Below are 26,007 nucleotides of genomic sequence, written 5' to 3'. Positions count from 1 at the left end.
TGTTTGGCAAGAAGTCATACTGCATGCTGACAAACTGATTGTGCTCTTTTACTGAGATAAAAATGAAAATGCATGAGGCATTTTACTTTCTTTGTCTCTGATAATTAAAGTGTCTACTTGGCTTCATGCAGAGAAGGCCCTTGAAGATTTATATGAGACACCTGTGTGGCATCCATTACAAGCTTCTGGACCGACAGAGCAACTCTGCCTTGTGGTGTTCAAAATGTCAAGTCTCAGGGAGGAGTCTCCAGTGGAGTCTCTGTAAAAACAGGCTTGGGTGGGGGTCTTTGAGTGAAGATTTTAGAATTTTAAAGAAAGATTTATTTATTTGGGGAGCCAGAGAGATGGCTCAGCTGTTAATAGCTCTGGCTGCACTTCCAGAAGATCCAGGTTCGATTCCCACTATACACGTAAAAAAACAAAAACAAAAAAACCTTAGGGATTTTTTTTGTTGTTGTTGTTTTGTTTTTTGAGACAGGGTTTCTCTGTGTAGAACAGGATGGCCTGAAACTCACAGACATCTACCTGCCTCTGCCTTCCAAGTGCTGGGATTAAAGACGTGTGCCACCATTGCCCAACTGTCTTTTTTTTTTTTTTTTTTTTTTTTTTTGCCTGTGTGCATGTAAGCACACTGTGTGTATTGCTGGTCCCTGCAAAGGCTAGAAGAGGGAGCTGTATTTCCTGGAAATGGAGTGGTTATAAGCCTCCATATGGGTGCTGGGTACCAGACCTGGGTTCTCTGCAAGAACCATAAGTGCTCTTAACTGTTGGACCATCTCTTCAGTCCCTGTTTTTTTTTTTTTAAGTTTTAAAAATTACATTTTATTTATGGGTGCCACTCTGCAACTCTCAGATCAGAGGACCACTTGTAGGATCGGTTCTCTCCTTCTGCTACATGGATTCTGGGGATCAGATTCAGGTTGTCAGAATTGGTGGCAAGTGTCTTTATACTCTGAGCCATCTTGACAGCCTGGGTGTCTTGAAGTTAATAAAGGACTTGCCCTTACTCACCTGCTGCTCACATGGGAAGGACTTGGTTTCCTATAAGACTAAACCCTAGCCCTGGCCTAACCTAGGGAGAAATTTGCAATGACCTGTTTTTTTTTTTTTTTTGTTTTGTTTTGTTTTGTTTTGTTTTACGAGACAGGGTTTCTCTGTTTTGGAGGCTGTCAGTCCAGCCTGGCCTCGAACTCACAGAGATCCGCCTACCTCTGCCTCCCGAGTGCTGGGATTAAAGGCGTGCCCCACCAACGCCCGGCTTGCAATGACCTGTTTTAAGTCATTCAGTAGCTACTGTTGCATTGAGTTTCATGTAGCCCAGGATGGACTCAAACTTACTAGTTGAAGATGACCTTGAACTTTTGATTTCTTATTTCTGCTTCCCAAGTGCTGGAATTACAGGTGTGGATCATCATGGCTGTTTCATGTCAAACTGTGGATTGAAGCCCAGAGCCTTATGTGAGCTAGACAAGCATCAACTCAACTAGAACTCTCCCCCACTTTTAAATACAGGACTTCATACTGTATCCTAGCTAACCTGAAACTCGCCATGTAATCCAGGTTGGCCTTGAACTCATGATGATTTCCTTCCTCAGCCACATGAGTGTCTGCCCCTGTATTCTTAGATCTTAATCTGTTCATTTACTAGTTCAGCACGTGTTATTGCTCATAGCTCCATGTCTGGCTCTGTGCTAGGTGTCTGGATGTGTCAGAAGTGAGGCAGCCCAGTCCCCAGCTGGCTTTGAGGCAGGCCAATCCTGTTCCTGTCCTGTTGGCTTAAAGACTCTCCTCCATGTAGGTCCCAGCACAGGAATGTGCTGTGAATTGCAATTCCAATATCCCATTAAAGCTAAGCATTGACTTTGGGACACTGGGGACTTGAAGACTCCCCCCTTAAAGGAATACCAGATTTGTTTGGACAAAAGAAGTGTAAACAGGATCTTAGTGAATAACAGTTCTCTGGGCTGCTACTGCTTTAATTAATCTTGTATTGGTCATCTCATAAGAATGTAGACTGTCCCAGGCACTACAGGGGAGAGATAGTAAGGCAGAGAGGACTTGCAGCTTAGCTGAGGAGGCAAGGCTGCTTCTTAGGACAAAATGTAAGTTACACAACCCTGTGCAGTGCATGCTGCAGAGCTGAAGACTCAAGGAGGTAATGTTAGGTCCAGCTTTCTGTAGCAAGACCGGAGAGGAACATCCCAAATCATTTTCTTAGCCTGTCTGGCCAGTGCATGAAGGTGCCTGTTTGACAGCCATCCCTGGGCAACCAAGTTTTCTCAGACCTTATCTGCTGGAGGATGGTGCTCTGGACTCAGAGGGCAGGAGCAGCTTGTACCTAAATGGACCAACTGACATCAGGATTACTAAGTATTTTAGTAATTTTCCTGACAAAAGCAACTAAGAGGAGAAAGGATTTATCTTGGCTCATATTCCGAGGGTACAGCCTGTGATGGCAGAGAAGGTGTGGCAGCAGGAGCTTGAGGCAGCTGATCACATTGCATCTGCAGAAAGGAAGCAGAGAAATTAATGCTCCTGCTCAGCTCAGGTTCTTGTCTTAATTCAGTCCTGAACCCCAGCCCATGGGATAGTGCTGCCCACAGTAAGTAGGTCTTCCCATCTCAGTTAATCTAGCCAGTCCCTCATGGCCATGTCCAGAGGCTAACCTCACAGACATACTGAGAGCTTTGTCTCCTAGGTGATTCTAGAGCTTGTCAAGCTGATATATTAACTATCACATTTGAATACCTCTTGTTTCCCATGGAGGTTGCAATCTGGTGTCATTGATGTAATGTCACCTACCTCTTAGACTCCCAGGTCCTTGCCTATTGTTATCGTGGATCCCAATAAGCTAAGAAATGCAGATCAGTTCTATAGTCAGCAGGAACTGTTGTCAAACCCCAGAACTGCCCCTTGCTGACTCCTTGATCTCATGCTGACACTGATCAGGGCTTCATTTTCAAGCATTTGAAGTACAACTGGTTATAGTACCTGTCTCATAGGCAGTGAGGAAGGCTACATGAGACAGGCATCTGGTGCTTAGCATGGTATTTGGCATATAGTAAGGTCTCTCTCTCTCTCTCTCTCTCTCTTTTTAACCTGTTATTGTTCAGTTATTATTATTATTTTATATACCTGGCAGCAAAATAGGAAGGCCACCCTCTGACCTAAACCTTGTCTGTTTCCTAAAAAATAGCTGATAGGGGATGTCCTTCTGTGTATATGTTGTGTTATTGGTTGATTAAATAAAGCTCTGTTGGCCAATAGGGAAGCAAAATAGGTGGGACTGGGAGTGGAGGAGGATTCTGGAAAACAGAGGCACAGTTAGTCACGATGCAGGACATGGGAGAAGTAAGAGGTCTGAACCCTTTTCTCCGGTAAGAGAAGACTATGTGGAAATACTTAGATTAACAGTTATGGGTTAATAATTAAGTCAGAGCTAGCCAATAATATACCAAGTAAATGGCCAACAGCATTATAATTAATATAGTGTTTCATGTGTTATTTGGGGACTGAGACAGCTCAGGACCCAGGTGGCTGGCAGGAAGAATACAGACTACAAATAGCTCTGCCAAATTGTGTTTTAGAAAAATCTGTATATAATTCTAATACTAGAGGCTGGAGAGATGGCTTCCTCAATACGGTGCTTGCTTCACACATGAGGACCTGAATTCAGATCCCCGGCACCCATGCAGAAGGCTGGATGCAGCAGTGCATGTCTCTTCTTGATACCTAGGAGGCAGAGATAGGTGGGTCCCTGGAGCTTTCTGGGCAGACAGTCTAGCTAAATTGGTGAGTTCCAGGTTCAGTGAGAATGTATTAGAAAACACAGTGGAAAGTAATTGAGGAAGAAATCCCATGTTGGCCTCTGGCCTCCACACACATGCTCATTCACAAGCATGTGAATTCTCATTCTTTTTCTCTGTCTCTCTCTGTCTCTCTCTGTCTCTCTCTGTCTCTCTCTGTCTCTCTCTGTCTCTCTGTCTCTCCCTCCCTCCCTCCCTCCCTCCCTCCCTCCCTCCCTCCCTCCCTCCCTCTCTCTCTCTCTCTCTCTCTCTCTCTCTCTCTCTCTCTCTCTCTCTCTGTGTGTCTGTATCTCTCTCTGTTTCTCTCTCTGCCACACACACATACACATACTCATGCACACACAGTCCCAAACATCAGCAGATGACAACTCTAAGCAAGTTCTAGGTCCCTGCTTGCTTGTACTAGACCCTGATAAAACACCTTTCTCCCCTGATCCTTGTCTGGAACATGGCCATTGGGTAAGCTCTTGTGCCTGTGAGCTAATTCCCTCTTTAGCACCTCCAGGTCCTCATGAGACTAAAACTAGGCTAATCACAGGTGGAGAGCTTGAAAGGAGTTGATGTAGTTTGATATTTAATCACCAAAAATCTGGGTTGTATTCCATTAGGCCAAACCTCTGGTAGCCTGCAGGAAGAAGTAGAGGCTTACTGGAGAGAAGAGTCTAGAAGGACAAAATAACAGCTTCCTACATTATTTTTCTCTGCATACCAAGAATGAGGGCTGAGGGGCAGACTGAGTTTCATGCTAAGACTCATCTCCTTGCACCAGCTTGAGAAAGACTCCTGCGCACCCACTGGTGAAATACCTGCCCCAAATGCACAGGCTAAGGCTGTCTGAGTCGAATTGGGAATCATGTTTAGGACAATCATGTAGAGGGCTGAGAGACTGCCATTCCAGAGATATCAGGGCTTTTGGGAAGCCATCATTACTTCCACCTTTCCAGGAATTCACTTCTCAAGCTGCATTTGGCTGTACAGCTGTTAGCTTCTCTATATGCTGTCCAGTGGCACAGGAAGAAGCAGGGACACCTGGTCAGGAGTAGGTAGGATAGCTCAGGTAGCTTGTGGAGGCTACTATTTAGTTGGCTGCACCCACCACTTTCTGACCTGGCCTTCCTGTATCTTGTGTTATTAGCTCATTGCTCCAGGTGAAGCCAGTGTGGGCCCTGGAAAGGCAAAGTGGACCCAGCTTTGGAGGATACAGAGCCTTACTCTGCCTAAACTTTTCCCCAATGGGCCTGCATAGCCAGGAGGGTGTTGTCATATTACAGCAGCAGCTATGTTTAGAAAAAGATGATGCTCTAAGAAGTGCAGTAACCACCCTTGGGCTCCACAGGCATCTGTGCCAGGATTAGGGAAGTTGGGCAAGAGCATCAGAAAATATTACCTTGAAGCTGGTGCTTACAGATGTAGGAGGAGGACAACAGAACTGACTTAAAGATTCAGGGGTGGTGAACTCTCTTGGGGCTCTGATGTCACACCCACCAAGAAGACAACCTCCCTGTGGTACTATCAAAACAAGAAAGTCCATGGATGATGGGTTCAAGGTCATATAAGGTGAGAGGTGGGGCCGGAGGCAAAGTCCAGTTCCCTGGAGTGCCTTTAAAAAAGCATCAGGCCAGGCTGGGCTCAGGTCCACTTCTCCTTGATCCTGTTGTTGTTGTTTTCTGCACTGGGTTGAGAAAGAGTCCTGGGTACCCATCAGTGAAGCGCCTGCCTTCAGGATCTGGCGAATCATTTGGGCCTCTTTCATTGCTCTTGGATGGGAGGCATATTAGTAACAATTACCCATCACTTAGGGCTTTTTGGTGGACATTATTTCCAGCAGATTGACCATGGAGAGATGTTAGGGAATGGCCTGAGATTTGTAAGTAGTAGTAGTATTGTTGCTTCCATTAGTTTGCTGCTCCATTGCTCATTCATTTTACATATACACTTATGCTGCTGCTTGGGCCAAGTGCTGTTGCAGGTGCACAGTAGTGAGCCAGACCTTATAGGGATATAGTATTGGGACCACCTGGTAAACTTTCACAAAACATTCATTCTGCCCCAGTGTTAATGTAGCCTGTCTGGGTGTGGTCCTAAGCATTGTAGCTTCTAAAACTGTGCAGGTCTGAATAGAAATTTCATTTCAAGAAGAGAAAACAAGCAAGCAAATAAAAAACAATAGAAAGAATGCCCCTGTAAGTAAATGGTATCCCTAGGATGGTTACAGCATGGCCTAAGGGTAGAGAGCAGCAGTCACGCTAAGCCAGTCTGTCCCAAATCACTGGGAGGTTCTGCCTCAGGCTTGCAAAGAAAACAAAGTTCTGAGCACTAAAAGTTTCCCACCCCTGAGCAAAATTGGATGACTGGCAGTCGTAGATCTTTGCTTTCTAGGCTTTTCACTGATTTTTTTTTTTCCAGACAGGGTTTCTCTGGTTTTGGAGGCTGTCCTGGAACTAGGACTTGTAGAAGACCAGGCTGGTCTTGAACTCACAGAGATCTGCCTGCCTCTGCCTCCCAAGTTCTGGGATTAATGGCATGTGCCACCACCACCTGGCTTGCTTTTCACTGATTTTTCATCTGGGCCTTTAGAAGTGTCATTTTTCCTCATCTATGAAAATTTCAGTGTTTATAAAAATAGAAGCAAGCATAGGTCATGCATTTGTGTGTTTCCTACTTGTGCCCAGTATTCAAAAGAGCCAACCCTGATGCACCAGGTGACTCTTCTGCCATTAGGTGTCATGTCCTCTGAGTAGTTTGCAGAAGTGAGGCTTTCAGTTACTGAGAAGCTTTGGGGTAGAGGAAAGCAGTTCAGATCTAGTACTTACAACCTCTCCTTCATGAACTGGCAAGAAAGAGAGTCAGACTTGGAACTCAGATCCTGGTTCTGTCTCTAGCTCTTCCTAGGATTCTGGGCCTGCCATCCCTAGCTGTTCCTCCCATTTCCCTCACTGTCTCTTAATTTACCATTTCTTCATCCCATTCCCACTGTGAGAAAATGTCAAAAATCTCTGCTTTTCTGTAATTTAATAATGAGGAGGTCATTGCCTGACTCTGAGGTTGTGGTATTTTAAAGAGGCCCCAGTGGGAATGTTGTATCTTTGCACTCTGTCAATCTCAACTCTAGCCCTTTCCTAGATTTCCAGGTACCTTTCTGATGTACTTTCGAGGGTCAAACCAGGAACCTGCCCCTACAAAATCCCTGGCACTCAGATCCTCTTTCTTAAAAGCCACAATTAGGCACTCTTCCTTCCTTCCCCTATTGGTATCTGAGCTTCAAAACCTGTTGATTTTTGACATGTGACTTGTCCTAGTGTCACCAACCCTGTAAAACCTAGGCTTTTTTTGTTTTTTGTTTTTTTTGTTTGTTTTATGAGACGGGGTTTCTCTGTATTGTTTTGGAGACTGTCGGTCCAGCCCAGCCTCGAACTCACAGAGATCCTCCTGAGTGCTGGGATTAAAGGCGCACGCCACCACCGCCCGGCAAACCTAGGCTTTTTATTTATGATATTTTGAAGCTATGTGACAAGCACAAGGCATTAGTAAAACTAAAGGCTAGAATGAGGGAGTAAGAGGCACAGAAAGATGGGGTTTGATGAGGGTGTATTTGTGTAATGTGCCATATGTCATTTTTACTCATATAAAAACATCATTCTTAAAGTAATCAGAACCTGCTCAGCTGTTGCTGACTAAATACCAAATGTTTCCCTTTTCCTGCTCCTTCCAAGGGGCAGACTGGGTGGAGCTGCCCTTACTCAGGATGCTATCATGCCTCTCCAACGTCATAAACTATTTTTCCTCAGAGGAAAAGCCAGATTGCTTTTTCCAGCTATGGCAAGAGTTTTTGAAAGAGAAAGCGGATTTCAAATCACTTTTTCTGTTTATTGTATCAGATCTGTAGTCTGGCAGAATGGAGTTTGTGGACGTTAATCCATTCTCTACATGCACATGCATCTCCTACTGTTGTGGGGACTACAAAGAACTTACCTCCTTGGCAATAATCTGGTGCTTCAGGAAAACAAAGCTAAATAAAATACAATGACATGGGTGTCTAGCTGGCAGGGAGATGGCCGCAGGAATCCCTTTTAGAGATCCCCCCTCCATTTACCATAACATGTGGTTTCATTTCAGAGGGCTCCGGTGTTAGCATTTCCATTTCCTCAGGAAGCCACATTTCATTCTTGTTCTTATTCCTGAAATGGAACGTACATTTTCCTTGGCCCACGTTCAAGGAGTGCCTGGGGCAACAATGAAAACAGTTATAAGCAGGTTTCAGTCATGGTCGCCCCTCCCCATGCCACCGCCTATGGGTGTTCCTTGCTTGATCCAGAAAGATTGCTGCCAACTCTCTAAGAGCCAAGGAGGGTGTTGGGTGGGCATTGTGTTGCACCCAGGTCTTGTGGCCATCAGAGGGGAGCCCTGCTGTCCTCTTTGCCTATGTTCTGGCCTTCTGCTAGGAGATCCGGTTGCCCTCTAAGTTCCCACATACCACAGAGTCTTAATTAAGAAAGTATGTTCCCATTTCATGTAACTGGGAAAAAATGAAAACAATGACAGCATTTATTTATCTTCACTGTCAATATCATTCCTGTTTCTGAGTCTTAAAGGAATTATCTGGGTTGTAAGTTTTGACCTCAGGCATGAGCTGTTGGGAGAGTGTGGCTTCTTTCAGAAAGAGGGTTTTAGTGCAAGGCAATGCTGGTAATAGAGCCAAGCTCTCCCAGAACTTGGATCCAGTGACTCAAGGACAGAGAAGTAACTCAACCCGAGAGTCTGCTCATGTCGTCAGGGAATCAAACCTCTTCATTAGTTTCATTTACTTATCTTTTTGAGCCTTCAAAGTAATAAAAGCCATGGTTTCTATCATCTGTCTTCCTGGCTGCTGTTCACACAGGACAGACTATGTGTTGTTGGTAGCCCTGGTGACAGCAGGTTAACTCTGATTATGGGACAGTTGAGCCTCAGGAAAGGGACTTACCCAAGACAATCTAGTTACTCGGGGCTGCTTAGTGACTTTCAGCCTTATTTGTGTAAGTTGTTGGGTAATCCTGCTATAGAGGAGCTGTCTTAGGTACTGTGGTCTATACACACATATAACTACTGCTGAGAAAGACAGCCATGATACAAATATGGTCAAATCTATACCCAACTGAGGACCTCTGAGCCAAAGGATAGAGACAGCACCCAGATCCTAGCATACCACTAGCTCTGTAGGAATTCTCACCCAGTCAAGCAACCGTGTCTGCCTCTGGAATACAAGAAGGATTGAGAGCTTGGATATCTCTAATTTGTTTAACTAATCAACAGTGGACACAGTTCCTAGAATCTCCGTGCAGATCCAGCTTCGTGGTGGAGGAGGAAGCAATACTTGCTTGTGAGTGGTACAGGAGCTTGCTGTAACAGAGCACTTAAGAACATGCAGATTTTGTACATAGGCTTAAATTTTGAGTCATCTAAATACTGTTCAAGGCTGAAAGACTCATTAGTCATTCCATTTTGTTGTAATAAACTGAAACCTAAAATAAATTAGCTTAAGGGTAAAGGGGAATCTGTTGGTTTGTCTAACTAAAAAGCCCAGAAATGGAGCACATGGCTTCAGATATGGCTAGACTAGAACTTGTGTGTTATCTGGGACACTGTTCAACTTGATGCAGCTGCAACTTCATTCTTTGTCAATTTTTTCCCCTTATAAAAGAAGGTAGGCATCAGCAGCTCCAGGTGTGTCTGTTGCTACGTTTTTAAGATTTCAGGAAAAGATGCCCTATTATGGTGGTGCACACCTTTAATCCCAGTACTCTAGAGGTAAAGGCAGGTAGATCTGAGTTCAAGGCCAGCCTGGTTTACTATAGAGAGAGTACCAGGACATCCAGAGCTACAAAGAGAAGCCCTGTCTTAATAACAACTCCCCCCCCTAAAAAAGAAAGAAAGAAAAAAAAAAAAGGAAAAGGTTTCAGGAAGAGACCAAACTGTTCCTTTTAAAAAGAGTAACTGCTGTCTGTGGTAACTACAGACATACTTAGATCCGTATAGCCGGTTACATGATGCAGACCCAGGTGCGTGTTCATGAGACACCTCATGCAGTCAGGCATTAAAAGGCTTACGGGAATTTGTGAATGGTGTGAATGTATACATATGTCTTCATACATGACTGGCTAGAAATTAAGTGTTCTTCCTCTTAGAAGGGAGGAACTATTCCACACTAGAGCAGCATGTTCAAACACAGATCTGGGCCCCACCTTGGAATTCAGATCTTTTCAGTCTGAATGAGCCTGGGGATCTCCGGTTCCTGGAGGAATCAGACGTATCCTTGCTTGGAGTAACACTGCCCTCGAGTGAGGCCACAGTTAGGATCTGATCACTTTATGGCTGAAGAAACAAGCACAGAGAACTCAGGTTGGGTGACTAGTTTTTTCGTTTTCTTTTCTTTTTGGGGGGGGTATCTTTATTGAAATGCTACTGCTTACCTGCAATGCAGTCACCAATTTCAAGTAATAACTAAATGACTTTTATAAACTTGTACAGCCATGCAATCACTTTAGTCATGACATAGAACATTGTCGTCCATGCCCAAAGCTTCCTCATGCACCTCTGACACGAACTCCCTGCTTTCCTGCATTGTTCTGATTTTGGTCACTATGGATTTGTCTTTTTTGAGTTTTAGACTTATGGGATCAACTGTGCATGTCTGTTTGTCTGTCTTTCCTCCCTCTCCTCCCCCTCTTCTTCCTCCTCCTTTTGTTTTTTGAGACAGGGTTTGTCTGTTCTGGAACTCACTTTGTAGACCAGGCTGGCCTTGAGCTCACAGAGATCCACCTGCCTCTGCATGTACCTGGCATGCATGTGTTTCTTTTGCTTCCAGATCTTGGACCCACACAGGGCCCCTTGGGTTCATTCATGTTATGTTTGCTGCTAATGTCTATCTGTGTGGCTTGAGTGTTAAGTGGCATTTGATTGTAGGATTGTGGCACCTCAAGTTTTTTTCCGCGTTTATTGATGTATGTTCTTTCCAGGGTCACTGGACTCTGGATGGTCTTGATTCCACCTGGAATTGACTTGGCTTTTTTAACTTCAGACCTGCTTTCCTTTATTGCTGGTCATATGCTCAGGCTACAAGCACATTTTCAGTACTTATCAGCTCCTCAGATTTTCAAGACATCAGACATTCCCTGGCTTTAGGAAGGAGGCAGCTATGTTAGAGGAATCAGGTCAGCATCACATTATATTGCAAAGGGGTTGGAGGCCCAAGGGCTTAGAAGCATGGATTAGCATGTGATCAAATTGTGGCCCTCCACCTACTTTTGTAAATAGTTTTATTAGACACAGCCATACCAAAGACAGTTCATACAATGCCAGGGGGACTTTCATTACAACTCCATTGTTGAACTACTATGGCCCAAACCATATAGCTGAAATATTTACTACTGGTCTTTGCAAAAATTTGCCATCCTTTGCCTTAGATTCAGGGAAGGAGACAAGACACTAGACTAGATATTAACACCAGGGGTGGACAAACGCAGAATTTTGTAATACTGGGTAAAATTGAGCCTCAGTGTTGACCTTGGAGTTTGCCTTGAGACCTCTAATCATTTGTGAAACTGACTGGCAAGGGGACTCCAGTCTGTGAAGGGAATCTCAGCAGTTGGTCATTCTGATGCCTTTATTTAGTAGATGAAGAAACAGAGGCCTAGAAAGGCCTAGAAACTCAGACTCATGATTACTTGGAGTGAGAGGTGAGACCACTCCTGCTAGTACTTTCTTCCTATAGTGTCCTTAAATTGTGAGAGGCCCAGGTCAGGAACTCATGTATTGCTAGGGGCTCTGAGGACAGGGCCTGTGGTCTTGCTGCGCCCTCTGTTGGTTGATGTCTTGGCAAATGCCAGGCTGACCTGGGAAGACGGAGAGGGAAGAGGCTTGCTGTGCTGTGTTTGAACATAGGTATTGAAATAGTTACATACATTTGTCATCAGGTAAATTAGTCCTGATGACTTGACAGTGCTTGTTCCTTTGTTCCATGCCTCTATCCCCAAGCACCTTCCACTTTCTCTAAGCCATTTCTTCAAGTCTACTCTGTGGCACCCTGTAGTGGTCACATAATCTGCCCCGAATTCAAGAAGTGATCTTTAAAACTAAAAGAATCTGCTGGTATAGAGAAGCAAGAAGCCTTAGAAGAGAGTTTTATGGGTGAATAAAGAAAGAAAAGGAACAAAGTTGGAGTGCTTGGGTGGGACATGCCAGTGATGCATGATTTCAGCTGGTGTGTGTGTGTGTGTGTGTGTGTATGGGCACGTGGTGCATGTGCAGTGTGCATGTTCACTACATGTATGTCTTCCCAGATTTTCCAGCTGGAGAGGTGGAGAGAAAGGCTCTGCCATCTTGAAACTTCCTAGGCAACATTGAAGACCTGACTGTGTATAGCACAGTCAGCAACTGCTGTAACAGATCAGAGAGGGTCTACTCCAAGGCTATCTAGCACAGTTCCTCCCCATGCCTACAACTTTATTAATCATCAGACTTTGCAGGAACTATCTCCCCTTCACATTAGTTCTTGCCACACTGAGAACTTTGCTTTGCACTTCCTCTTCTCACCATGACCATTCCTCTGTCCATATTCTTCCTCCTATGGCCTCATCCATTCCAAAGGAGTCTCAGTTCCGTTTGCTTTTGTGAATGAGAATAGATAATCCTTATTGGAGGCTGAGAACAAAGCCTGGAAAGACAATTAACTGGTTATTTTGTCCCTTCCTGGCAGCTCGTAAGTAGCTTTCTTACTTTGGATCTCTTGTGTGGTTGGGAGAAGCAGTGAAAGGGGTTGGTGGGGGTGGTCCTGACAGCTTGTCAGAATCACATAATGTTTACCGTGCCTGTGTTCATATCAGCCTTGTTTCCATACTGACAGGAAACACGGTATGTAGGGGAAGAAATTCTGTCAGATGAACTCTTAGGGAGTCACAATATGGTACATGGAATCTCATAATTGCTTTTGGAAACAGGGGGTTACCTTGCTCAAATCAAATTAAGAGGTATTGTGCTCTTTTCCATAATTGAGTAACCCTGAAAGTTGATACATGGTAATTTGCTCTGGTTCCAGGGCACTGCAGGGAAAACTCCTTGATTGGAGGAAAGTGTAAAGGTTTGTTTTCTTTCCTCTGTGTGTGTGTGTGTGTGTGTGTGTGTGTGTGTGTGTGTGTGTGTGTGTACTGAGTTGGAGGCAGTGAACAGTGGGCTGTGGGCTAGCCCTTGTGCTAACAGGTGCAGGCTACAGACCTGGCATGAACCACAGTGGCCAGGATCCCTCCTGTGGCTGACAACCACACTCATCTAGCATGCCATTTCACAACTGTCACTTGGGAATCATGTCTGCTCACCCACATTGCTCTTTCACCCAAGTAGTTCTCCCCTCTCCCCCCTCAGAACTTGGCACACACTGAGGCTAAATGCTTGATGGAGTGGCTATTTGTGGACCATCTGTGCCTGGAGCTGTGGAGCCTGTGCCCACATTGAAGGGCAGAGTTAATGCAAGAGTTCAGCGATGGTCTTGACTGAAGCACCTGGGAAAGGGGCCATGAAGAGGATGGCTAGTCATGGGGCTCATTCATATTGGTCAAAGTATCCACTTTACAGAAAGCCACATTTGTGATTTCTACTTATATTTATAACCTGTGAGTTCCTACCAAAATAACCTCTACCTTTGAGCCATTTGCTCATGAAAAGAGCAATGTATATCTACTCTTTGTAGTTACTGTCAGATATGAATGCCCAGACCTCAGACTGGTCTTTAGTGTCATGGAAGAAAAAAAAAATCTCATCAGTCTTCAGTCCTCAGCACCAAGCCTCTTTCCAGGAAGTTCTAGAAGCAGCTCCAGGGCTAAGGTCACGTGAACTTATGGCTGTGACCAGGAAACCGGCCTCCAATTTGGCTGTTACTGAATCAAGTGGCCGTGCTTAACCTTATCGTTGTGATGGGGAGAATGAAGGTTCTGATTGGATGGGGCTGTGTCATTTGCCCCTCTTTCCTCCCTTTATCCCTCCCTCCCCCACTTCTCCCTCCCTCTCCTTCCTCCCCCTCTCCCCTCCGTCCCTTCCCCCTTCCTCCCCTCCCTCCTTCCTTTCTTTCGATATATTCTTTCTTGTGATATATTGTTTGTAATCTAACAAATAAAGTTTTACTGAAGATCAGAATGCAGAGCTAAATCACTAGCTAGCCACAGAGGACAGGCAGTGGTGGCCACACCTTTATTCCCAGCACTCAGGAGACAGAGGCAGATGGTTCTCTGTTAGTTCATGACTACACTTGACTACCTGAGAGTGAATCAGTCAGAAAGAAAAACAGAGGTTTTGATACCAGCACTTAGGATGACACACCTTTAATCCCAGCCTTCCTTCCCTCCCTCTTTCCTTCCCTCCCTCTTTCCTTCCCTCCCTCTTTCCTTCCCTCCATCTTTCTTTCCATCCTTTCTTTCTTTCTTTCTTTCTTTCTTTCTTTCTTTCTTTCTTTCTTTCTTTCTTTCTTTCTTTCTTTCTTTCTTTCTTTCTTTCTTTCTTTCTTTCTTTCTTTCTTTCTTTCTTTCTTTCTTTCTTTTCTTGAGACAGGGTTTCCCTGTGTAGCCCTGGCTGTCCTGGAACTTGCTCTGTAGACCAGGCTGACCTCTGCCTCCTGAGAGCTGGGATTAAAGGTGTGTGCCACCACTAGGGCTGAGTCACAAACCATCTTCAGAACTTGGGAGGTACCAGCATCCCAGAACCAGGTTTGTTGAGATTTGTTCAGACTTGGAGAGAGAATTTTTTTCTTCCTTTTTCTTTTTTTCTTTCTTTCTTTTTTTTTTTTTTTGTTGTTGTTTTTTCAAGACAGGGTTTCCCTGTGTGGCTTTGGAGCCTATCCTGGAACTAGCTCTTGTAGGCCAGGCTGGTCTTGAATTCACAGAGATCCGCCTGCCTCTGCTTCCCAAGTGCTGGGATTAAAGGCATAAGCCACCACCACCCAGCTGAAAGGATGTTCTTTAGAAGAGATGATAGAATAGACTAAAGAAAACCTATATTCAAGCTAATAATAGGTCTCCCTTGCTAGTGAATGATTGTGTCCCTGCTCCATAACTGCTGAAGACTCAGTCCTTCCTTTCTGCCAAGTTGCTTCCAAGCTCTATCAGTTTGAGGGACAGCTGCAGATTGGAAGGCCTAGAGTGTCTGGGATAGCATGCCTCAGTGGCTGTTTCCTCAAGCATCCTCTGGCCAGGGAAAGCTGAAAGAAACTTAAGTGTTATTGCTGGGAAAGAATCCTAGTCCCAGCCTGAAATATGCACTTTGTTTTTCATAGGAGGGAAAACAAAAAGGGTCAAAGAGAGGGTAGGGTGAGCCATTGAAGTAACAAAACATCCAGTGCTAGCACTCCAGCTTCTGGCCCTGAGGTTGGGTGGCTCACCTTATTTCTCCTTCAGAACCCTCTTGGTGGCTGAGTGGCTGAAGGCTAATCACTTCCTGTTTCTATGCCTGTTCATCTGGGGAATGCAGTTTTTATTTGAAACATTCAAAAAGTGGGCTTTGCTCCAATTTGATAAAAATGGAAGAAAAAAAAAGCCAAACACCCAGTGCAAAATTGTATCCACTAGGGTGCTTTGAATTATAAATAATTCAGGATTTTTTTTCAAACTGCCCTAAGCAATCAGTTTTTCAGATTACCAGGGACCAATTCTACTTATTGTCATTTTTTAAGTTCTGGCCTCCCTGGTTCAGCTTCATTCTCACAGCAACTTTCCACACAAGGTCAAGGACACCATTGTAGGCACTGGTTTCCAGAGCAAGAACGAGAACTAGCTGAGTTGGCTTAGGCCATGAGCTTGACACCTTTATTCAGTCACCAGAATCAAACTCTGTTTCATGTTGTTTGACCAGATAGGGAATGGAGCCATAATTGCTAGAACCACTGGTGTTTTCACATAGAAATAAACAGCTGGGTGTGGCCTTCATACCATTCTCTGTCCTAGACTTCTCTCTGTGTGTGCAGACTCTATGATATAATGGCCTAAGTTCACCATTATCTTGCCTGATCTACTCAGGATTCTTGACTCAATTGTAGAGTAACAGATTGCCCTGCCTGGTGCTCTTCTTGTCTCATCATACTTTTCTTTTCTCCAGACAGAGATTACTGCAGTCTATGCGACAAACAACCAATCGGGAGACTGCTTTTTCGACAGTTCTGTGAAACCAGGCCTGGGCTGGAGTGCTACATTCAGTTTCTGGACTTAGTGGTAAGTCCCTGCCAAGTGGCCCTTGGGGTCTTCTGTGGTCAGCAATTAGTTTTTGTCAGGAGGAAATAAAGATAGGCCTGATGGTTTTGAAACCTGAAGAATCTAGATTCTTGTTACATGAGAAACTGGGAAGGTTCTTAATGTAGAAGTAGCTCTTGAATGCTGTTGCCCTTCCTCCAGCTGAAATGCTTCAGGTAAGATACACATCTAGTATCTTTGTTTACCAGTTTACTGTCTGTTTCCCCAGGGAACGCAAACTTTTGGCCTTTGAGCTTCTTGTTCACCCCATCCAATAGAGCTTCCTGAACACACAGGCACCATCAGTAAACTCCTGTTCAGTGAGTGCCTATTGGCTGTTTCAGGCCAGCACTCACTGTCTCTGTCAGGTGGCTGTGCCTGATGCCTCCAGGACTTCCTTCAGCTGTTTTGTGTCTCATTTGTCTAACAAAAGCCTGAGCTTGTAGGGACATTATGAAAATACACAGGAGTTCATCAGCCTTTGATCAGGATGGTCATGGCCCCTCAAGCTCATAGCCTAGACAGCTACCGTTTGGATTTCTATCTGGGTGTGGAGATTAAGAGCTCTAGGTGTCAGGGGAAAGCAGTAGAGAACCCCTGTGTAGGGAGTGGGGCCATCTGGGATCTCCTCTCAAGGACAGAACCAAGATGTAATTGTCTCTTGTAGACTCACATGGCCTCTATCTCTATTTAGGATGCTTCCCCACCAGGCTCATGTTTTTATGTCTCTTCAGAGTCTCCCTGTTGTCTCTAGACATATAAGCAAAGCTACGAGGGTAAACTTCTCCATTGAAGTTCCACCACCTCTACCAAGTCAACATACTCAACACACGCAGGCACTTTTCCCTGGTCCCCCAAACTCCCAGCCCTAAGAATGTTCTTTGCTTTCCAGTTACTGGAAGCTGAAGTCTTTGCAGTGTCCTTAACTCTTCCCTTCTCCTTATTCTTCCTTCATATTCGGGGACCATGTGCTCAGCTTCTTGACCCCTTGAGCCTTTTTATCACCTGTAGCCTCTGCCCCAGTCCTGGTCCTGGCATAGGTCCTGGCATCTTTCACTTGTTCTCAACTACGACTGAGGATTGAAAACACCTGGGAGCCTTAAAAACTACCAGTGCCTGAGCTGAAACCCTGAGTAATAAATTTGGATCTCTGAGAGTGTGGCCTGGTGATTTCTTTTTTAACTTATTACGGGAAGTTTCAGACTATTTAAAAAGTAAAAGTCAGCTGTATAATGTAATGAGCCCTCATGTGCCTTTCACCTCACTTCAACAGTGATCAGCCCAGACTTCCACCTTCCCCTCAGCCGTGGTTTATAGCAAATAACAGCTATCAAAATTGTTTCATCTGTGAAGTTTTCAGTAGGTCTCTTTAAAGAGCAAGGGCTCTTTAAAACAAACTAAAACCAAAAAATGACTAAGGGTTTATGTCTTAGTCAGTGTTCTATTGCTGTAAAGAAACACCATGACCATGACAACTCTTATCAGAGAAAGCAATTAACTGGGACTTTCTTAAAGTTTCAGAGATTTAGTCCATTATCATCATGGTGGGAAGGGAAGTATGGCAGCATGCAGTCAGGTGCTGAAATGTAGTTGAGAACTACATCCTGGGAGGGAGAGGGAGAGAGACAGAGACACAGAGACAGAGACACAGAGAGAGACAGAGACACAGAGAGGCACTCTGGACTTGGCACCCCAAAACACACTTCCTCCAACAAAGCCACATCTCCTAATCCTCCCCAAGTAATTCTACTCCCTGATCAACAAGCCTTCCAAGTGTATGAGCCTATGTGAGCCATTATTATTCAAATTACAACAGTTTAGGGTGTGGTTCAATGGTAGAGCTCTGGCCTAGTACATACAAAAAGACCTGGGTTCCATTCCCAGCAATGCATAAAAACAACACATACAAGCAAAAAAGAAAGTAGAAAAAAACCCCACCACAGTACTGTTGTTATAAGCTAAATTTTTTTTATTATTGTCAAATATGAGTGTATAAATTTCTAATTCTCTTGTTCACTTTATGAGTTTGTGTTTTGCTATTGTGGAACTGACCTGGGTGTGTATCATTTGGTCTTTCTCTTGACTCCAGTAACCCCCTATCACCACCTTCTGTGAAGGGTCTGTTGTTCCTGTAGAGTATAACTACTGCTCTAGCTGTCTGTATGCCTACTTATTAGAGTCCTCAGTAGTATTTCTTGTAAATTTCATATGTGTGTGTGTGTGTGTGTGTGTGTGTGTGTGTGTGCATGCTTGTGTTTGTACCTTATTTTATCAGAGTAGCCTTATGTTCTTCCAATGGGCGGTATAAGATGTCTGGACATCCTTGTTCTTGAGATGGCAATGTTCAACACCTACATCAGCTGAGGAGTGAAGGTTTACAACATGGCAACATTCTAATTCTACTCTTCTTCATACTAATTGGAACAGTTTCTTCATTTCCTCTATGGCTATCTAACAGTAAAGTTTGAATAGGAAATGATTGATGAAAATTTTTCCTATATTTATGTTTCAAGATACCCATTTAGGGTTGGGAAATAGCTCAGTTGGTAAAATGTTTGTCACACAGCATGAAGACCTGCCACCTAAATTAATAAAAGAAAAGCTGGGCATGGCAGTGTGTGCTTATAATCACAATGCTGGAGAGGCAGAGATAGATGGATCCCTGGGACTTACTTACCAGTTAGTCTAGTCTATTGGTGAGTTCCAGATTCAGTGAAATACTGTCTGGAAAATCAAGGTGGACAACACCTGAAGTTGACTTCTGGCCTCCATATGTTTATACATATACATATGCTCATTCCAAAATACAACGTATCAAGAGCTCCAAATTGGCTCCCTAACATCATCAATAGTGGTAATGCATAAGAATTTTGAACTCATGGTTTTAAATGTGTTGTATGTACCCCAATGCACTGAAGTTCTTATTTCTTCCTGGAGTCACTATTGGCCAGTAGAAACCCCCTTCAGGTGGTCCTCTGAGTACTTGTGGAGCTAAGAATTTACTAGCAGCTGTCTGCAGTGACAGTATTCTGGGTTCATCTTGTACTACACCAAGGAGCCTGGTTCCTTTGCCTGGAAAGTAACATTTGGGAGCCACAGCATGGCACTAGGAATGCTCACTGTAACCAGATAAACCATCATTTCTAGTAGGTAGTAGTTTTTTTCAAGTCTCCAAGGACTTTACTATATATATATATGGGGTTGGAAAGTGTTGATATCAAGCTAATACCCAGGTTCTGAGGGTGACTTACCAGATTAGCCACCATCAGATACCTGCTTTTCTCTTTAATTACCAGCCTTCACCAGATATTTTTTCCACTTCTGGTTCTGCCATACTAGGCTCAGTTAAGTTCCCTGGCCCTGGTTGTCTGAACCTTCCTTTTCTGAGATGCTACTCCATGATCTCATTTCCCTGACAGGTGCCTAGTTGTTCTCCTGGCCGTATTTACAGACCCTTCCCCACCTTGCTTTCCCTCTTCTCTGGGTCCTTGCTTCTTATGTACACTTATTATAACACTATAACACTAGCAGATTGTTATTGGTAGAAATTGTTGGATCCAAAGATGGGCTGCCAGTATGGTGTAGGCTCTGTCCCTAGCTCTTGTGGGCAGATGTTAACCTCTTTTCTAGGATCTTTGGTTATGGCCATCAAACCTGAGGACCACTGGTCAAGAATGCACCAGGGCCCTCTTTGTATACCCACCTACTATGACAACTTGGACTGTGCCTTGGAGAATCTTCACTTTGGCCTCAGTTGCCTTTTTCCAGAGACCCAGAACACTGTGACCCATAGCAAAGCTTTCATTTGAGCCACGATGAGAAGCCCTAGTACCAAACTCCTTGCTAGTTTTTAGCCTTTCATTCACGTAACAAAATTACTCTTTGGTTGTAGGCATCTTATCAGTGAGCTTGTAATGGTGGCCACACCTCCTTGGGAGTGGCCTCAGGCAGATGGATGCAGAAAGAGAGGCTTGACTTGCCTTTGTGCGCTCTTTCTGGTGGGTCAGCAGATCTGGTACGAAGAACAGGGAAATGCTCCAGCAGTTCTTTGTATTTTTATGTATAATTGTTCCCCAATAAACACCCATTTATCATTTATCTTGGTTCTAGTGACATAATTACAGCCTCAACTTCATTTGGTAGGTAGAGTTAGGACAAATTGATAGAATAGTCTAAGATGCCTGCACTTGTGATATCACCTTCTCAACAGGAAAGGGTGCTTTCTGTGCCATAAACACAGGAGAACAGTGATTTTTTTTTAAGTCATAAAAAGTGTTAAGTGGGGTGGGAAAAAATAATCAGAGCATATTGCAGTGTTGGGAGTAAGGAAAAGGAAGCCTGGTTGTAGTGTTAAGAAGAGTGGTAAGCATAGGTATTCTTACCAAGGTAACATGTGACTGAAGACTAGAAGGAGTTGGAGCTAGTAGGTAGTGAAAGGGCATTGCAGAAAGAGAGCCTTCTTTAAGAAGGCCTGTTGGCAAGAGTGTCCATGGTTAGAGAGGAAACACAGAAAATAGGAGAAGCATTGATCACACAAGACCCTATAACCTCTGAAGAACTTTGGCTCTTATGTTGCATGAAGTTCAGGAACCAATGGTGGATTTTAGCAAGGCAGAGGATGGCATGATCTGATCTAGGTGGACATGGGTAAAATCTGGTAGATCTGAGAGGGGGTAGTTTATAACAATCCAGGTGAGAGCCATGGTGTTTGGGCCAGCATGAAACAATAGTGATAGGTGGTTGGATTAGGCTTAGGGAGCATGTCTTGAAGACAAACTTTCCAGATTTCCCTGATGGACTGGAGATGAATAAAATTGTTGAGGCTGGATTCCCTGTTAGTCACTTAGGGAGAAGAGAATAACTGACAAAAACAGCTTATGGAAACAAGGATTTATTTTGGTTCATCATGGTGGGGAAGTCTTGGTGTCAGGATCTTGAGGCATAGTCAGGAAGCAGAGAATGACAGATACAGGTTGCTGTTGCCTCTCCCTCTTCCTCCTCCTTCTAAAAAAAAATGGCTTTCTTACTTTTTAAGTTTGTGTGTGTGTGTGTGTGTGTGTGTGTGTGTATTTTGCTTGCATGAATATTTATATACCATGCACATGCCTGATACTTTTGGAGGCCAGAAGACAGTGTTGGATCCCCTGAGACTGGAGTTACAGACATGAACAGCCATCTGGTGGGTACTGAGAATTGAACTAAGGTTCTCTGGATTAGCAGCCAGTGCTCCTAACCTCTGAGCCATCTCTCCAGTCCCATTTTCTTCCTTCCTTTCTTTTTTTATACAGTTGGAGGACATGAATGGTGCCATTCATGTTAGGATAAGTCTTCTCACTTGAGTTAACCTCATCTAGCTTGCACCTCATGGGCATGCTTGTCTCTTTCATGATTATAAATCAAATCAAATTGACAATATTAGTCACCAAGCAACTGTGTGAATGAAGCAAGGCTAAGGCTGTGGGGAGGTCATGCTGAGAGAAGATCAAGAGTTTTATTTCATAGTCTGAGCCTCTTCAGCATTCCATGGAGAAGTTTAATAGATACAAGATATGCCAGGAGAGATAGGTATCCAGATCTGGAGCTCACAAGGAAGGCTTGGACTGGGAATGGAAAGCCAGGAGTTGTCACTATACAGCTGAGGCATAAAACTTTGGGTTGTGAGGGCTGCTTTGTCCAGCAGGTAGAGGCAGCTGGAAAAGCAATGATGACCAAAGTCTGCAAGTACAGGACCAGGGCTGCTCCCCATCTGGAAAAGATGAGGTGGCAGAAGCCATGAGACCTGTCTGAAGAGTTGGTGAGGCAGAGCAGGGTCAGGCTGAGCTGAGTAGCTGATGGAATTTTCCAGCCATGTGTTCTATTTGGTGCATCTAGTCCACAGGAAGGGGAAAACAAAATCTCAGTGGTTGCCCAGTTTCATTCTGGTTGTGCATTCTCTTCTTACTGGGCCCATACCAAGAGCTGTTTATTAGAACGGAAATGGAGTCTGGCTCTTGTATTAACAGGTCAAACACTCTCAATACACCTCGACAGGGCCCCCACTTAGAGAGGCTGACCTGCCCCCTTGATACTTTTAGCTAGGAATTAGTAAGTTCCTTTCATTGCCACCTGTTGTCATAATTAGCCCCTGGACCCCTCTTTTATATTTGAAGACTTTGCTGAGTTTTCTAGTGCCAGCATAACTTCTCATCTGAAATTATTATTTTTTTCTTTCATTTTGACTGGATGGAGGCGATAGGAAGTAACAGCACCCTTGGCATTGTAGTTACTTACCAATATGGATACTTAGGGGTATAGCCATCGTCATCCTCAGCATTCCTACCTCTGCTAAATTTTTACTAAGTGGAGCTTATTAAAAATAAGTTATCCTCATAGGACTGTGACAAAGCCCAGGAAGCGCTCTCCTTTAAAGTCTCATCTACATTTCTGAGGTCAAGTACAAACTGTGACTGTTTTCAAATAGGTTCACTAGTTTTGAGAGTAGAACCCTTGTGTATGACTCATCAGGTAGTGTGTAACTCACCCAAGTCTGGGCTGTCAAGAGGCTTCCACAGTCCTCTCATTGAGAGGCAGAGTCTGATCTCTGGAGGGCAAAAAAGGTTTGGTTATCTGTCTAGAGACTGGATGGTGCCTCATACTAGTGTCATCCCCACAGGCTAAGAGGATCTTGCCATGGGTCTCTTCAAAATGGATGGGTTGCATCCTAAACATCCTCTCTGGAGACCTTAACCATTAGCTGACCACTCATGTGAAACTCACATTTTGACAAGACCCAAAGTTTGCTAGTCTCTTCTTGGGGTGCGAGGGAAGGTTGGTGGATGTTGAGTTGGGTTACTTGGCATGTATTTTTCAGGTATCTCCTATGAGTGAGTCTGTCTTCTGCAGTTGGGGGCTGTGCAGTGAATGGAAAAGCTAGTTTTTTTTCCCCGCTGTTGTTTTGCATTCAATACAGTGGCCACACCTTAAGAAACTACTGTCCCAATTGGCAATTGCAACTCTGAAGCTACCAGCAGTGGTTTGGCCACACAGGCTGCAGCCAGGCAGGAATTCTCTTCCCTCATGCACTGCTACATCTCTATCCTTCTGCAGAACTCAGGATTCAAAGGTTGAGGTGACATCCTGCTAGGTGAGAGAAGCGGAATAGCAAATAGCTAACCTTCTCTCTTTGCTTGCCTCGCCTGAAAAAGAGCCGCCCTTCTTCTCAGCACCCTGGAAAGAACCCTTACTATACTAAGTTCGCTTTCTGTTAACTAGTTATTGACTCAGCTTCCTGACTCCCAGGTTAATTTTATTTAATCAAACAAGCGTAACACATCTCTGCATTATTAACAAAAGCAGCAGAAAGAAATGTAACACACCTTTACACAGTTAAAATAATATTCCACAACACTTTATCACATAAGTAAAGAAACGATTCAATATCAGCAAATGGGAAAATGCCAAAAGAAGTAAACAGCACCAGCTATTAAGTTCAGAGAGTTGTTAAAAGTAGGAATCAACATGTTAGAGTGGGTCTTTGATTCTTATGCTTGCTCTTGAGGTTCTTTTTCTTCTGTTGGAATGCCTTGTCCAGTCTTGATGTGATTTTTTTCTTTATCTCATTATATTTTATTTTTTCATGTTTGGTTGTTATCTCATAGAAGCCTGTGCTTTTCTAATGTGAGACAAAAAGGGAGAGACTCCAGAAGGGAGGGGGAGTGGGACAGAAGTGGGATTAGAGGGAGGGAAAACTGTAATTAGGATATATTGCATGATAAAAGAATCTATTTTCAATAAAAGGAAAAAGTAAGAGTCAGAGTCACTGAATTAGCACATAGGAACTCTGGGATGGTGTAGAAGGTGCTCTTGGCTCAAGGATCTGGAAAGGTCACATCAGGTTACTGGCTGGTTCTGCTTCTCAGTTATTCGCATGGCTGACAAGTTGGTGCTGGCTGTTGGAAGGAGGCTTCAGCCATTCTCCTGGCAACTCTTTCCATGCCATGGCTTGAACATCTTCACACCATGGCTGGCTCTCTCCAGATTAAGAAATACAATAGCATAGTAGGAGCTGCAACCTAATCTCAGAGCATCCATGCTGCTCTTGCCCTGTTGTTAGCAGGTGAGAAGAGACTTCTGTAGAAACTGAGACAAGGGTTACAGAACCCATTTTGTTAGCTGGTAGTTTCAAAGATGATGTTATAACAAATGAAACCTCTTATCAGGAAATGCTAAAACCTCTAGCCAAGCTTTTCACTGGCCTAGAACTACAGATGAGCACACGTAATTAGTAGCTTTATGCCTGATTGTTTGGAATTTTGTTGTAAAATGATCATTTCTACCTCACTGAGGCACCAAGTATTCTGCTGCTTTTTGTCTTTCTGTTACTGTTCTGATTTTCCTTGGAGGTCCTCTTTTCCCTTTTTGAGGGGGGCAGGAACTATGTAGCCCAGGCTGGCCTCAAACATACTTGTAGCTTGAGATGATCTTGAGCTTCTGATCCTCCTTCCTCCAGCTCCCAAGTGCTATGATTAAGGGTATGCATCATTAAGCCTGGTTTTATGTAGCACTGGTAATTGAACCCAGGGCCTTGTGCATGCCAACCAAGTACTCTGCCTCACTTAAGCTGTATCCCCAGCCCGAGGGTCATACTTCTTTAGATGCAAAGAGACCTTCAAGAGTTGGCAAAGTCAGACCCTGTACTCAAGATTATCTGCAAACAGTGCTTCTTCTAAAATGGGGTCATCTAGTGGACACTTATAAAATGTCGTCTCCTGGATGACCCACTTATATTTTCTAATTATATGACTGTCCTAGAATATGTATGTTCTAAATGATGCCAGCCTAGACTACAGTTGATTATAATAGCAAAGCTGAGATTGTAAGCTGACACAAATGAGGGGAGCCTTTCTCTGGAGTCAGTGGATTGAGGGAAAGTCCTTTTCTCATAGAGAACACCAAAGCTGGGGGCTGTTGAGGTGGATCAGAAGGTAAAAATGCTTTCTGCCAAGCCTGATGACCTGAATTTCAGCCAGTTGCCACCATAAAAGAAGAGAGTCAATTCAAAAAAGTTGTCCTCTGATATGTACGTGTGTGTCTCTTGGTCTCAGGAGCCAAGAGAGCAGTTTTGCCTGACTTTCATTCAGAACTAAGATAGGGACAGGCTTTTGTATGGTGGTCTGATGATCTTGGTTTTTGGGGAACTCATTATAGTGGGGAGGAAAAGCAGCCACCAGGTAGAGGGTAGAGAGCCATCAGGGTGAGTCTCAGAAGAGGAATGTGGGACAGACAGGAGGTGGTATACTAGAGCTCCTCTGCTGTGAGACTCTGATACTGGGACTTGTCACCTCCCTCTTGGGAGAGCCAACGGCTCTCTCCTTCCTTCTGTTCAGCACCTGCTCTAGCTTAGACATCACTCACAGGCTAAGGTCCAAATGTCATTGCTGGTAGTATCTATACCCTCACATAGATAGTCTGTCCTTCCCTTGTCTTGCTGATCCCATCTGTGACAAAACTACACAGTGAATTTCTGACTCAGGGACCTGATTGGGGTATTCAATGAGGAAAATATGACAGGCAGGTGTAGCTTTTGGAGTAGGCCAGATCCATCTGACCCAGGACCTCTGAGAGTGTTCCTCATGCAGTGGCTCAGCTTTGTAGCTGTAGAGCAGAAAGAGAGCTAGGTTGCGGCCTACCTCCTGCAGCGTGATGCAGAATATCACCTGGGGCTTCCCAGGAAATGGACACTTGAAGTGTGAATGTGGTTCATAGCTTAGAATTTACAGAGTGCATACAAGGTGAGAAGATTAACCGATGTGCTTCCCTTATGCTGTCACCACGTGCTGACATGCTAGGATGAGGGAAGGGACTGAAGTAGAAGGCTGATCTGTGAGAACTGGGTCTTCAGAAGGTCTGGGGACTGAGATGCCAAGGTGGAAGGGAGTTGAGAAAACCACTTCATCTTCACACCATCCTCCCCATCT

The 26,007-nt window shown here is 44.2% G+C and overlaps 1 protein-coding gene across 1 annotated transcript in view; it reads left to right on the top strand.

Annotated features, from left to right (window-relative positions):
* Grk5 (G protein-coupled receptor kinase 5) overlaps positions 1–26,007 on the top strand; it is a 192,339-nt gene that overhangs the window by 113,928 nt on the left and 52,404 nt on the right. The window contains exon 3 of the mRNA XM_005085355.4: positions 15,921–16,033. Coding sequence (XP_005085412.1) covers positions 15,921–16,033 — 113 coding nt within the window. The remainder of the gene's footprint in view (positions 1–15,920; positions 16,034–26,007) is intronic.

Source organism: Mesocricetus auratus, unplaced genomic scaffold, assembly GCF_017639785.1.
Source record: "Mesocricetus auratus isolate SY011 unplaced genomic scaffold, BCM_Maur_2.0 Super-Scaffold_4256, whole genome shotgun sequence".
NCBI lineage: Eukaryota > Metazoa > Chordata > Mammalia > Rodentia > Cricetidae > Mesocricetus > Mesocricetus auratus.
The sequence above is the reverse complement of the archived record's forward strand: the minus strand, read 5'-3'. Positions and strand labels throughout refer to the sequence as shown.